The 12,050-nt window shown below is 47.7% G+C and overlaps 1 protein-coding gene across 1 annotated transcript; it reads right to left on the reverse strand.

The window, feature by feature from the left end:
* Nucleotides 1-2,217: 2,217 nt before the first annotated feature.
* On the reverse strand, nt 2,218-8,159 carry POLE3 (polymerase (DNA directed), epsilon 3, accessory subunit). Its single transcript, XM_009326391.1, has 4 exons — nt 8,107-8,159; nt 3,823-3,903; nt 2,935-3,053; nt 2,218-2,443 (listed from the first exon to the last, which is right to left on the reverse strand). The coding sequence occupies exons 1-4, from the start codon at nt 8,157-8,159 to the stop codon at nt 2,283-2,285; spliced, it is 414 nt and encodes a 137-aa protein (XP_009324666.1). The 3' UTR covers nt 2,218-2,282.
* Between the last annotated feature and the right edge of the window lie 3,891 nt (nt 8,160-12,050).

Genomic DNA, 12,050 nt, shown 5'->3' on the forward strand with positions numbered 1-12,050 from the left:
CCCTGCCGGGCCGGTGGAGGCTGGAGCCACGCTGCAGGCCTGGCAGCACGCATGCAGGACGTGCTGTTTTCTCCATCTCGTCAGCACGGGGGATGCACGGGTCGGGTTTAGTGCCTGGAGTTCTGCAGCTCCCCCACGGTAACGTCGTCTCCTTGGCCCGCTGCAGTGCGTACCCCCAGACCCCGCATCGCTCCTCTCTTTCCCCCCAGCCTAGTGCCTCTCGCCGGGAGCAAGGGCAAGCTGAAGGCTCCTTCCACCAAGGATACAAACACTAGCGCCCGAACCTCACTTCTCCAATAAGTGGAAATCTCCTTCTTTCGAGTCTCCGCGCTTCCCTCGCTCCTCTCGCACGAAGGGCGGGGAGCGGCAGCCTTCGTCCTCCCTTCGCCGTCAGCTGCTCCGTAAGCCACGTCCCAGCGAGTTTGCTTCTTGCCTTCACTGCACGCTCAGACGCGTGCTTACGCAACCGCAACCCGCTCATTTTATCACTGACAGACATCAGAGACTCCACTTCTGTAAAAAAATCTTTTATTTAGATGTTGTTCCCTTCCAGAATATGCACCCCAGAGATGTATGAGAAGAGGCGGGGGGGGGGGGGGGGGGGGGGGGAAGAAGAGGGAAGGGAGCTAGAAGGCAGGCCTTTTTTGTTATTGGAGATCTTGGGAAGACATCGTCAGCTCAGTCTTTTCATCTGTTACTGACTGCACGCCAGTAGAAACTAGAGAGCAGAAAATCTTTGCCGATTCGGTTCTTTTCAGGAGCTGGGCTTCTGTGCGTGAAAAGCCATCGTGCCATAAAAGCATAAAGGCGGGGTAGCTCTGGTGGGTAGCGCTGCATCAGTTTTTTGGTGAAAAGGACGTGCTCTTCCTCGCAAGTGCCGTTTTAAAACTGCACGTCAGCAAAACTCGTGGGTTTTACTTAAACGTACCTAAAACTTTCCTCAAGTTTCCTTCACCAGACCTCGGTTAAGTTCAAATATTAGGTTTACTGGTCTTCAAAAAGAGCAGTCAAATCATAAAGCTTTTTTTCCCAAAAAGGAGCTTATTCTAATAGATACTTTCTCAGAGAAAAGAAAGGAAAGGCATCAAAACTAAGTATAAAAGAACAAACCTGTAGGAGTACTAGGAATACAAACAGGTTGTTTCAACCCATCTTTCTTGAAGGAGATACTTTAAAAACCACAGGCCTGGGGCTGGCCTTCCTAGGTAGGAGCGTCCTGTCCTCGCTGCCCTCCTGGAGCCCACCACGCTGGGAGGCAGTCCGCGTCTCTGGAATGACTGTCGAAGGCTAAAGAGGGACCTCTGGTGTAATTAGTCCGGTCCAGTCGGGAAAAAAAACCAACCCACCAAAGCTACTGCCTTTAAACTTGCTGCAGTCACCAACCTGTCTGCAGGAACTGCAGCTCTGCAGAGGGAAAGGAGGCGAGACCATCAGAGCCGCTGGTGCCCACTGCTGACCTGCAACAAACGTACCACTTGATACAGCCGCCTTTTATCATCCTGATACACATTTTAGCCATTAATTTTGCTTCAGATTTTTAATAAAATTCCTCTTGGTCTCCCAGGGCTTTAAAGACACAAACCAAGCACTTCTGGTATTTAGTTTACGTCGTAAGTGCTGTGGAGTTTTTTGATTTAGGTTGATTTGGGGGAGGGAGGAAAATCAGCTGAGCGGACGGACCGCTGGTCCTTGTACAGTTGTACTGTATTGCTGCGTATGACTGGTAGGGTTGAAAGACACAGTATCACTGTCACAGTTACAGCAGGAAGAGAAGGCACAGCCAGAATGCAAGAAAGTGAAGGGAAAAACCCAAGTCACTTGGATAAAAAGGTTAAACGTTCAGCTTCCAAGCCTCCTGACATCATCACGTAGATTCTAAACCCCAAAGGGTTAATGATCTATTTGATTCAGCCCCTGACTTGCTTTAAGGAGCTTATTCAACAGTTTCTCAAGCTCTCCCGGCCGGCTTCTGTACCGAGCATCCGGCATTTCTTTTTTCCTCTATTGCAGAGGCAACCCAGCATAGAAAGCCCAGTCCCGTTACTGTCGGTTCAGAACCTGGGGAGGGTGCCAAGCCCCCTGCGCACGGGGAGGAGTGGTCCTTCCACGAGGAAAGCTTCAGCAGAAGTCCTTTATGCACAAGTTAAAGCCAGAAAGGGATGGGGCCCAGAGGAACAGTACAAAGCTCTACTGGAAACAAGAGGGGACACAGCAAGGTTGATTTACAGCATTTATATCCCTCTGAACAGAACCCAGCCCCTGCACACGTCTCGTCAGCAAGCTCAGTTGTCCACCTCTTCCTCATCATTTTGCTCTTCTTCCTCCATCCTTTCGTCATCGTCATCATTCTCTTCCTCTCGGCTCTTATCTTGCTCCTCTGAGTCTGCCTTCTTGTCTTTATCTTTCCTTGCTTCTTTCTTTCCTTTCTGTTCACGCCTGTAAACTAAAAGAAAAAGAGAGAACACTGAAAAATTGCAAGCCGGCGTCTCCACGCCATGAACAGTACGGTAGCTGAAGTCCAAGGTCCGCTTGCTCTCCAGGCTTGCAAGGGGATCAGTGAACTCGGAGCAGCAACTCGCCCTGTTATTTGAGCTGTGCTGACCGGCTCCAGAGGAAATCGGGTTAAGTTTCAGCAGAAAAATGCTGAAAAGGACGCAGGAGTTCACATTTACAGGCAGCACGTAAGACTTTCCTTAGATAAACACAATAGGGGAGCGATAGCAAATGAGACTTTCTCAATCCTCGTCAGTTGTGAAACAATGTTATCCCGGTCCTGCTAAGGTGCACATTATTTATTCCCCAGGCAAACTGCAGGGAAGGATGCTGGGCAGAGAAGAGAAACAAGACAGGCAAGTAAGTGTTGCTCGTCCAGTGTTTGAGGGAAGCAGGACTTGGTGCTGCTTAGACTCCCTCGACGTGAACCGAGGACGATACCTTCCAGTGATTCTTTCAAAGGGGCTACAAATCGCTGAAACTCCATTTCCTCCATGGCAGAGAGAACATCGCCAGCATTCAGCGTCTTCCTCTTCCCCTTCATGGCGAAGTTATTTGCGCTAGTCAAAAACAAGAAGGAAAATAGAGTTAATCGGCACTGTCATCCATTTAGTCTTGTTTATTACAGTCACAAGCACCTTCAAAAGAAAAAAAGCCATCTCCTAAACTTTCAGGGTTTTTTTAATCACTCACTAATAGTAGTTTAAGATACCTTCTTGTTTACATTGGCTGTTTGTGCTTTCATCTAGTTGCACTGCCTTCCCACAACGTTAGTCTTCTGCTTGCGTGGACCTTTTCTACAACGGGGTGGACGGAGGAAGGCTGAACGTCGGCTGTAAGGTGACAATTCCAGAAAGCCGTGCGAGTACTTGACGCCAGAGAAGTGACTGCCCGCACAGCACATTCTCAGCCACCCCAAAGACGTTACTGCGTCCTCTGACCGCCTCCAAGGCTGACTAGGTTGGCTCACGCTTGCCCTGCCGCAGCCACGTGGCGCGTAGCTTGGAAAGCGAGCGAAGGGCTCTTGGCTTTGGCCAGGAAAAGCCGTGCAGCCGTATCCTAAGGCTAACGGCGGTTTGGGACCCCTCTTCTCCCTGGTGGGGTTGGGGCATCTCTGTGTACAGAGCCAAGCTGCCTTCCCCGCGGGTTGTTAAGGGCAGTCCAAACCCAACCGCTGCAGTCTGGTAGACTGGGCTACGCTAAAGATGGTTTTATTTATGTAAACAGACAATACCGAAACAAACACCGGGGAAAAAATCTCCCGGACAGCCAGCAGAGAGGTGAATTATAAATCAACCGCACCGGTCACCTGATGCCACAAATTCTTACCATGATGTTGCATAGAGCACAAACACACTTGCCGCTCGAGATATTGCGCTCCGAGCTTCTTTGGAAATATTTACTCCGTCAGGAAGCTGAAAAAACAAATTCAACTTTTATCAGCAGCTGCTGTAAATGACTTAAACTTGCACAATCCACGTGTCAGTTCCATCGGGGCACTCAGAGGGCTCAGCACAACTGGAAACTGAATGTTGATCTCGGCTGGCACCGCGGAAGCTTCGACGCCAGCTGAAAGCCGACCGCACATAACCAACCCTACGGATTCTACTTGGATAACGGGAAAAACCTGGGGAGTAAGATATTGGGAATCTGGAACTGACAGGGGAGGGCTTATACAAATACGAAAAGAACCAGCCCCAGAAGAAAAATCGCAGTCGATGGGCCCTAATGTGGCGATTACAGGAGAATTAGAGATAAAGAGGACATCTGAAACTCTTACTGTAACCGAAGGTCAAATAGTTGCAAATAATTCAATAATTGCAAATAATCCTGACATAGATGTATTTACGCAACCAGATGAGGTAAACCCAAACTCTGTTTGGACCCTGATGGATGTGAGTTTTCGGGTGATTAACAAAACTAACCCAAACTTGACAACAGAGTGTTGGTTATGTTTTAATGCCAAACCACCATATTGTGAAGCAATTGGACTGGGGAATAGACCGAGACTTGCTAACGGATCAAATCCTGGGTCTTGCAGGTGGGAAAATAGTACCCAGGGAATATCGTTACAACATGTGCAAGGACAAGGAAGATGTGTAGGTCAAATACCCCCCGAAAAACAACACTTACGTAATAGAACATTTAAGACTAAAAAGGCTAGTGAATGGTTGATACCCGCCAATAACGCTAAATGGATATGTTCAAAAACAGGTCTTACATCTTGTGTTTCTATGAGTTATCTGAGGACTATGAAAGAATTCTGTGTGCAGATATTATTAATTCCAAAAATCACTTATCATCCAAAAGAATTTGAGTATCAATTAGAGCCTATCTTTATACACCGGTGGGCAAAAAGAGAGCCCATAACTGCTTTAGCCTTGGGCACCATAATAGCCCTTAGCGTCGCAGGGGCAGGAACAGGAATTACTTCATTAATTAAGCAAAACCAAGAATTTACTGCGTTAAAAGTAGCCGTAGATGAAGACCTTCTAAGAATAGAACAATCCATTACTGCATTGGAAAAATCAGTTAGATCGGTGTCGGAAGTGGTTTTGCAAAATCGACGAGGGCTAGATTTGCTATTCCTTAAGGAAGGGGGCCTCTGTGTGGCCCTAAAAGAAGAATGTTGTACATATGCAGATCACACAGGCCTGGTAAGAGATACTATGAATAAACTACGAGAAAATATCGAGAAACGAAAAAGAGAATATGAATCTAGACAAAATTGGTATGAAACCTGGTTCAGGCAATCGCCTTGGCTCACAACCCTCCTTTCCACTATAGCGGGACCACTGATTCTTTTGACATTAATATTGGTGTTTGGGCCATGTATTTGTAATAAGGTAATAGCCATTATGAGAAACCGACTGGAGGCAGCACATTTATTGTTAATTAAAGCGAAATATGAACAAATACTTAATCAAGATGATATTGAACTATTTGCATTAAGTAATCAAGAACTACAACGGTTTGATGAACAAAATGGTGAAAAACAGAAAAGGGGGGATTGTGATAAGTGGTATATTGTTTGTTCACCAAACTTGATGAGACAATTGCCTTTTGTGGTATAAGCTAAGGAAACTGGCTATGAGAGTTTGGACTTTGCCTAAGGTAATGAAATATGATAACTCAGAATATTTGTAAAGGAATTTACAAATTTTAGAGAAATGGGGGAAATGAAAGGGTTAAATCCCTGACAATCCCTGACTAAAACCTTGCTGTGATTTTTCTTAGCTTCACTTGCATAGTTTTAGTGATTTAGTAGAGACATGTAAATTCTTACCTGACCAGAATTTACAGGCCTTGAGCTAGCTCATTAGGCCTCCGGTGTAAATCACTGATAATAGGAACTCAGGACGACTGTGTCAAGATAAGTGTTAAAAAACTAGTTAAACTGACCCCCTTGTAATATTCCAGAGTCAAAGGACTGATAAACTAATTCAATGACTATATATGGGCAAAGGAAGCCCAAAGTTCAACCAGAGGACAAAGTGAGGAAGACTATGAACGACCACCGGAGTGTGAAAAGACCCTAACCCTAATTTTACTGCGCATGCTTGGGAGCTCATCACCATAAGACTACCCTTTCCAGGAAATCTGATGAATATGTATGATTTTTCTGTACATAACCTGATGTGCTTTGTCAACCCGCGTGTGCCGTCGGTGGAGCAGAGGCTCCCGGGCCACCCAGCGCTGTTTTGCTTATTGCCATTTCTTGCCAATGAATAAATTGATCATACACTCAAACAAGTCTCACCGTGATTTGTGAGAGTTACACATAACAATGGGCATAGTTTACAGACAGTCGTGAGACAAGTTTATAGGTAAAGGTTATTGTTCGTATGAGGCGTAACAGCGTGCTGGGGGCGGCGTACAGCGTTTGGAGCGCACGAAGGTCAGACCCGAAGGAAGGCGTCTGTCTGCGCGCGGGAGCTTGGTGACTTTTCCGCTTATAGTGATTGGATTAATAAAAACCGTCGCTGCGTGTACAAATCATGTCTCTGGAGTCTCATTTTTAGCACACTTCAATGTATGCTGCTGTTAACTCGGCGGTCGCTCTATGGCTCTCGGAGGTGCGGTGCTGCGGTGGGTGTTGCGTTACTTTTTAAGGAAGGCCGCGACTGACCGTAACCCGTCCGTTTGTAACCCTAACAGGCGGTGCTGATCTCGGCTCCTGGACGGGCTGTCGACTTGCTGCTGTCAGGAGAGCCCTCGGAAGCTGCTGCAGCCCGGTTTGTTTTTTCTGTCTTGCCGGAGGGCGAGGTTGTTTTGCAGGTGCCTGACTTGAGGAGGAGGGGAGGCAGGGCTGGGGTTTCTGTCTGGCGAGGGGGGTAGGATGGAGCAGGGGCAGGGATGATGCTGGCCCAGAGCCAGGGGAACGGCCCGACGCTCCTCCACTCGCCAGCAAAGACTGGGCGCTTGCTGCCAGGTTGTGTGTATCTTCCCGACGCGATGGACCCTCTTCTTTCCTGGATGCTTTGGTCACTAGTAAAATAACTATTACATTAATGCTAACTTTGTTAATTCACTTTGGAAAGTGCTTTGAAAAGGAAACCTGTAGGGTAACCTCTGATTTGCCTTTCATACTGTTCATTTGAATTTGTTTCACCATGAATCTTGCTTCTCTTTGTATTGTGGTTCAGAAAGACCTATTTTTCCAGGCCTGAACTCTGCAGCAGTGTCAGACATTATCTCGCCTGGACAGATGAACCTCTTGCTCTTTAATAACATTGTAAAAGCGAGTGCTTTCAGCTTGGGGGGAGGGGAATGCCTTTCTGACCACAGATAATATAATCGTTGTGAAACAATACATGCAATAATCAGGCTATGCTCTGCTAATTGATTCAGAATGCAAATTAATCCACAGAGGTGGCTTAAAGTGGCCGCATCAGGGCTGAACTAATGGTGTGCCGCCACCCAGATGGGATCCAACTCCTTCCGTGGCTGCAAAAGGTACTGTAAAGTGGACTTGACCCTCTTGTAGTGGAAAGTCCTTGAACTGAAAATTGTTAGGGGCTGGACAACTATTTTGGGAAAATGTCTCGTGCCTGCTCTATTCTTGTGTCCTCCCCCAGGCATCACCTTCTGACCGCTGCCAGAAACAGGATACTGAGCTACACAGATCTGTGTCTGACCCAGTATGTCTGCTTCTATTTTCTTAAATATTCTTGAATTCTGTTCGGAAAAGGTTCTTCACTGAGGGGGTGGTCACTCCCCGGAACAGGCTCCCCAGGGAAGTGGTCACGGCACCAAGCCTTTCAGACTTCAAGGAGCGTCTGGACGATGCTCTTAGTCACATGGTTTAATTTTAGGTAGTCCTGCGAGGAGCAGGGAGTTGGACTCGATGATCCTTGTGGGTCGCTTCCAACTTGAGAGATTCTATGATTCTGTGTGCCCGCTCCCATGCTTGGGCAAAAGGGAGGGGTCAGGATCATGGGGAGAGAAAGAAGGCAGCTGCCCTTTCAGCAGCAGCCGTCAATTAAATTAGCTTAATCTGAACATGAAAGTGGAGGAGAACTTTGGTACGTTGTACCCTGCGTTTGTGCAGGCTAGAACTGGGGCTTCACCAGATGACAAAGGAGATCTCTGCCAACAAAAGGGGCAACGTACCCATTTCCATTGTGCCGTTTCTGGCATTTGATCTCCGTCTCCCCCCACCACATGCCCTGGCCAATTCAGTTTGCTATGCCAATGCCAGAAATAGTTCATTTTCTATGAAATTAATGAGCTAAACTGCCTCACTGAGGGGTTGAATAGTGCCAGGCTCTGGGTGAAGCCCTGGAAAGCAGAGCCCAGGCGCATGGTGTCAGCTAGCTGATAGAGCAGCTCAACTATTTCATGTAGATGTAGCTTCAGACTGTGTACACAATTCAGGTCGGGTGACAGGCAATAACTTTTTAAGCTGTTTTAACTTAATTACTTTTGTCTATGTGACCATACTAAGGCCAAAATCATAATTCTCAAGAGATCTTTTGCTATATTGAAACCTATCTCTTTTATGAGAAGTGTCACTAAAATTTTTGAAGACCTAGCTTGAATATTGTGTTATTTTTATTGCATTAAAATAAATCAGCAACGGCTTACTACTTAGCATTTGTCAAAATCCAGTAATCCACAGCAGCACTGCAGGCTCAGAAAAGCGTACCTCTTGAAGTCTCTAATTGTACCCTGTCTGTACGCGAGCTTTGAGTGTTTCGTTTTCCTGAGATAGCTGCTTCTAAGCAGGGTTACTGTTCAGACAGTGGAAATCTGGTTGTTAAGTTGGTCCCAAATAGACATAAAAAATACCAAAAGCCTGGACTTTTGTCCAGGAAGCCGTGTCAGAGTAAGTAACGTATGCAGAGGTAACAGCTACGCCAGCAGCGGAGTGCTGGATCCCAGCCCTGTGCGCAAGGCAGCAGGGGCTGAGCGCAGAGACTCAGCATGGCAAACCCAGAGACCAGGTAGCCCCAACGTCTGCACGAGAGTTTTGAAGTGGCAGCAGCTGCTCCAGTGACCTGTGGGACTAGGTAACCCTTGTCCGGGATTGCTATACCTCACCACTTGCTGTTGAAGTTTCTGCTGTACTTCCACTGTGTTTATTTTTTTTTTTGCGTATGCTTCTGCTTGACCTAGGTCGCCTTCTTGATCAGATGTAATGGGCCCTAGGGCTGCTGCGGAAGGAGAACTGGATGTTCAGATCAGACATCCTCGAAGAGACCTGGAATGTCTCATGGTGCTACTCTTTGCTAGTGTAATCGAGGGTTCAGAGTGTGTGGGGAAGAATTGTGCTGTGAGTTTATGTAGTACTGTAATTAGCCGTGCTTTTATTCAGGTTAAAGCCTGTAAGGCAGGTATGTGTTAAACACCTTGCGGGTGAAAGTCCCACTGCCTTAAAGAAATGCAAAGCCAAGGACAAAGCCTTGCCGTGGTAAGATTGTGAGGTGTTTGTGTAACGTTCATAAATTGTGTGCCCAGCCTACTGTTACGCTGCAGGCAATGGCAAGAGGAAAAAAAAAAGAAGAAAAAAGTAGTTTATTGGGACCCGTTGGTGCTATGTATCTCCTCTCAGCCTTCTGAGAGTGAATTGGGCTGTGCCGTGTTCCTGAGGATAACCCACGGGTTGCTCTGATTGCCAGTATCCTCTATAGCTGCTGTTTCCTCACCATGAAGGGTGACAGTGGGAGGCTCTGCCAGCCCCTATAGGAGATGTTTTGTACAGGACGTTTCTGGAGTGATCAGGAAGGATTGCTGTGCTTCAGAGGGATCCCTTCCGAATTAACCTAGGATGTCTCCCTTACCAGCCACAGGGCAGGCGAGGGAAGATGCCAGGCAGTTTCTGCAGCCTCAGAGTGTTCGAGACAGGTGAAAATCTTTGAGAACTGAAAATAAAAGAAAAGCTGCTCGCTCTCCCACCCGTTTCTCTGCTGTGTACTGTCTCATGGAGAGGAGCTGATTTATGGAGTAGCTCTAATACAAATCACAGCCTAGTCGTAGCTGCCTTAGTCTGAACAGTTTCAGCCACAGTTTAGCCTTAGCAATAGAAAGGGGCGAGGGACAAGACGAACTGTTTTCAGAGTTCAGCAAGCTTGGTCCTGCTAAAAGACGGGCGCAGGAAGAAGTAGTTGTGCATGCTGGCTGTTCTGTGCTCTGCATTCCTTGTGAGTAGCCGAGAAGGTTTGTAACAGCTCCTGCTCACGTGGAATTTGTTACAGATCCTTTGCCTGCCCTAGAAGTACTTGCTGTGCTTTAAGCCACAGGCATCCTGAGTTCTTATGGCAACACTTCACCGGTGCGGAGGCCAAGAATCGCTGTGGGTTAGTCCCTTTGCGTGTTCAGACTGTTAATTTTTTGGGGAAGGGGCAGAGAGAGAGATTTAGAAAAGGGACCAGCCAAAAAAGTTCATTACCCAAAGCTGTGGGTGAAAAATGCCAAACATGTCAAGTCCTATAAAGATGCAAAGACAAGATTCTTGTAGAACTCTGGACATCACAGAGACTCTGACATCTCAGCAAAGCGGCAGTGCTGAGCTGAGTGCGGTGTGGGGATCCCGTGCTGGCTGGGGGAGACACTGCAGAGGGGGGTGGAGGGCTTTGTGCATTGGGGAGTGGGCAGGAGCAGCTCACGAGGCATTTGCTAACATTGGGTCAATGCTAGTTTAATCCCGTTTAATCCCCTGTGCGGCGTTCGCTCCCTGCTGGGAGGTGCAATTTTGCAGGAGCGTGGAGTCCCAACACCATCTGCCTTGAAAGCCTGCCTGCCCTGTGAGCAGACGGAGCTGCAGTTTGGCAAAGGCAGCAGGAAGGACCCCGCTGGGATGCGGTGTGGGTGTTGCTGGGATTCGGTGTGGGTGTTGCTGTGGGTGCTGCGTCTGGCTCGCAGATTCGGGCTCTAACAGGACGTGCAGACTCAGGGATGTGAGCAGAGAAGGTGCGGTGTTTCTAAAATCATAGAATCATAGAATCATTAAGGTTGGAAGAGACCTCCAAGATCATTGAGTCCAACCGTCAACCCAACACCCCCATGCCCACTAAACCATGTCCCTAAGCGCCTCGTCTACCCGTCTTTTAAATACCTCCAGGGATGGTGACTCAACCCCTTCCCTGGGCAGCCTGTCCCAATGTTTAACCACTCTTTCAGTAAAGAAACTTTTCCTCACGTCCAATCTAAACCTCCCCTGGCGCAACTTGAGGCCGTTTCCTCTCGTCCTTTCGCCAGTTACTTGGGAGAAGAGACCGACACCCACCTCGCTACAGCCTCCTTTCAGAGGAGATAAGGGTAAAGATACCCTTGCAGCAGGGGAAACCTTTCTTGGGTCCCAGATTGGAAAAGGGTTTAGTAATCGGCCAGTCTGCATCTCTGTTGGGTTCCTCACTGGCATTTTTCGGAGGATGATCGAGCTGTGCTTGCTGCAGAGGTGGTGTCGGGGACAGGAGCACCCCAGCTGTGCCCTGTACTCGATGCTTGCTGTAGACCCTGGGGGAGAGGGGGCTGCAGCAATCCCACCTCTGGGAAAGCACTGAGGTTTGTGTGTCTGCCCTGTGTGGCAGACTTTGCTAATCCCAGAAATCTGCCCTCAGGATTGCCCAGAAATATCCCAAACCCTTTCTGTTCCAATCCTCTTACCCTCTGGGAAGCCAGGTAATTTTTCCCAGTCTGATTTAGTTTCTTTAGTTTCAAATCCAGCTTCAACCTTGTGGGTTTTCTGTGTGCGTATGTTACCCTTTTGCCTGGAATAACTGTCTAAGCACTTGTTTGGATTTGAATATCCAGCCAAAGGCAGATCCTAGTGCTGGCAAACTGAAATTTGTGACGGAGAACTGTGTTAAATTTTAAAAGAAAGTCATTAACTCCCAAGCCAACCAGCTGAATGTGCAGTTTGCTGGGGACTCTAATAGAAATGCAGGTTAAGGTCAGTCCCCAGGCGTTTGAATGTTAAGAGGGAAGTTAGAAACAGCCGGTACCTCGCTGTTGGGAGCCAGTAGAGAAAGGAGCCGTTGCACGCACCGCCACCACCATCTCTTCCTGGCACGCAATTTAATTTGTAACTTCCTAGTACTGGAGCTCTGCTCCCT

The sequence above is a fragment of the Pygoscelis adeliae genome, unplaced genomic scaffold (genome assembly GCF_000699105.1).
Source record: "Pygoscelis adeliae isolate BGI_AS28 unplaced genomic scaffold, ASM69910v1 Scaffold436, whole genome shotgun sequence".
NCBI lineage: Eukaryota > Metazoa > Chordata > Aves > Sphenisciformes > Spheniscidae > Pygoscelis > Pygoscelis adeliae.

Excerpts from the sequence above, each read along its gene's own strand:
- POLE3 (XM_009326391.1), bottom strand. The coding sequence starts at position 8,159 with ATGTGGTGGGGGGAGACGGAGATCAAATGCCAGAAACGGCACAATGGA. Across the intron at positions 3,054-3,822 it reads GTGCTCTATGCAACATCATG|CGCAAATAACTTCGCCATGA; the intron begins GTAAGAATTTGT and ends GTTTTTGACTAG. Across the intron at positions 2,444-2,934 it reads TTTGAAAGAATCACTGGAAG|TTTACAGGCGTGAACAGAAA; the intron begins GTATCGTCCTCG and ends TTTTTCTTTTAG.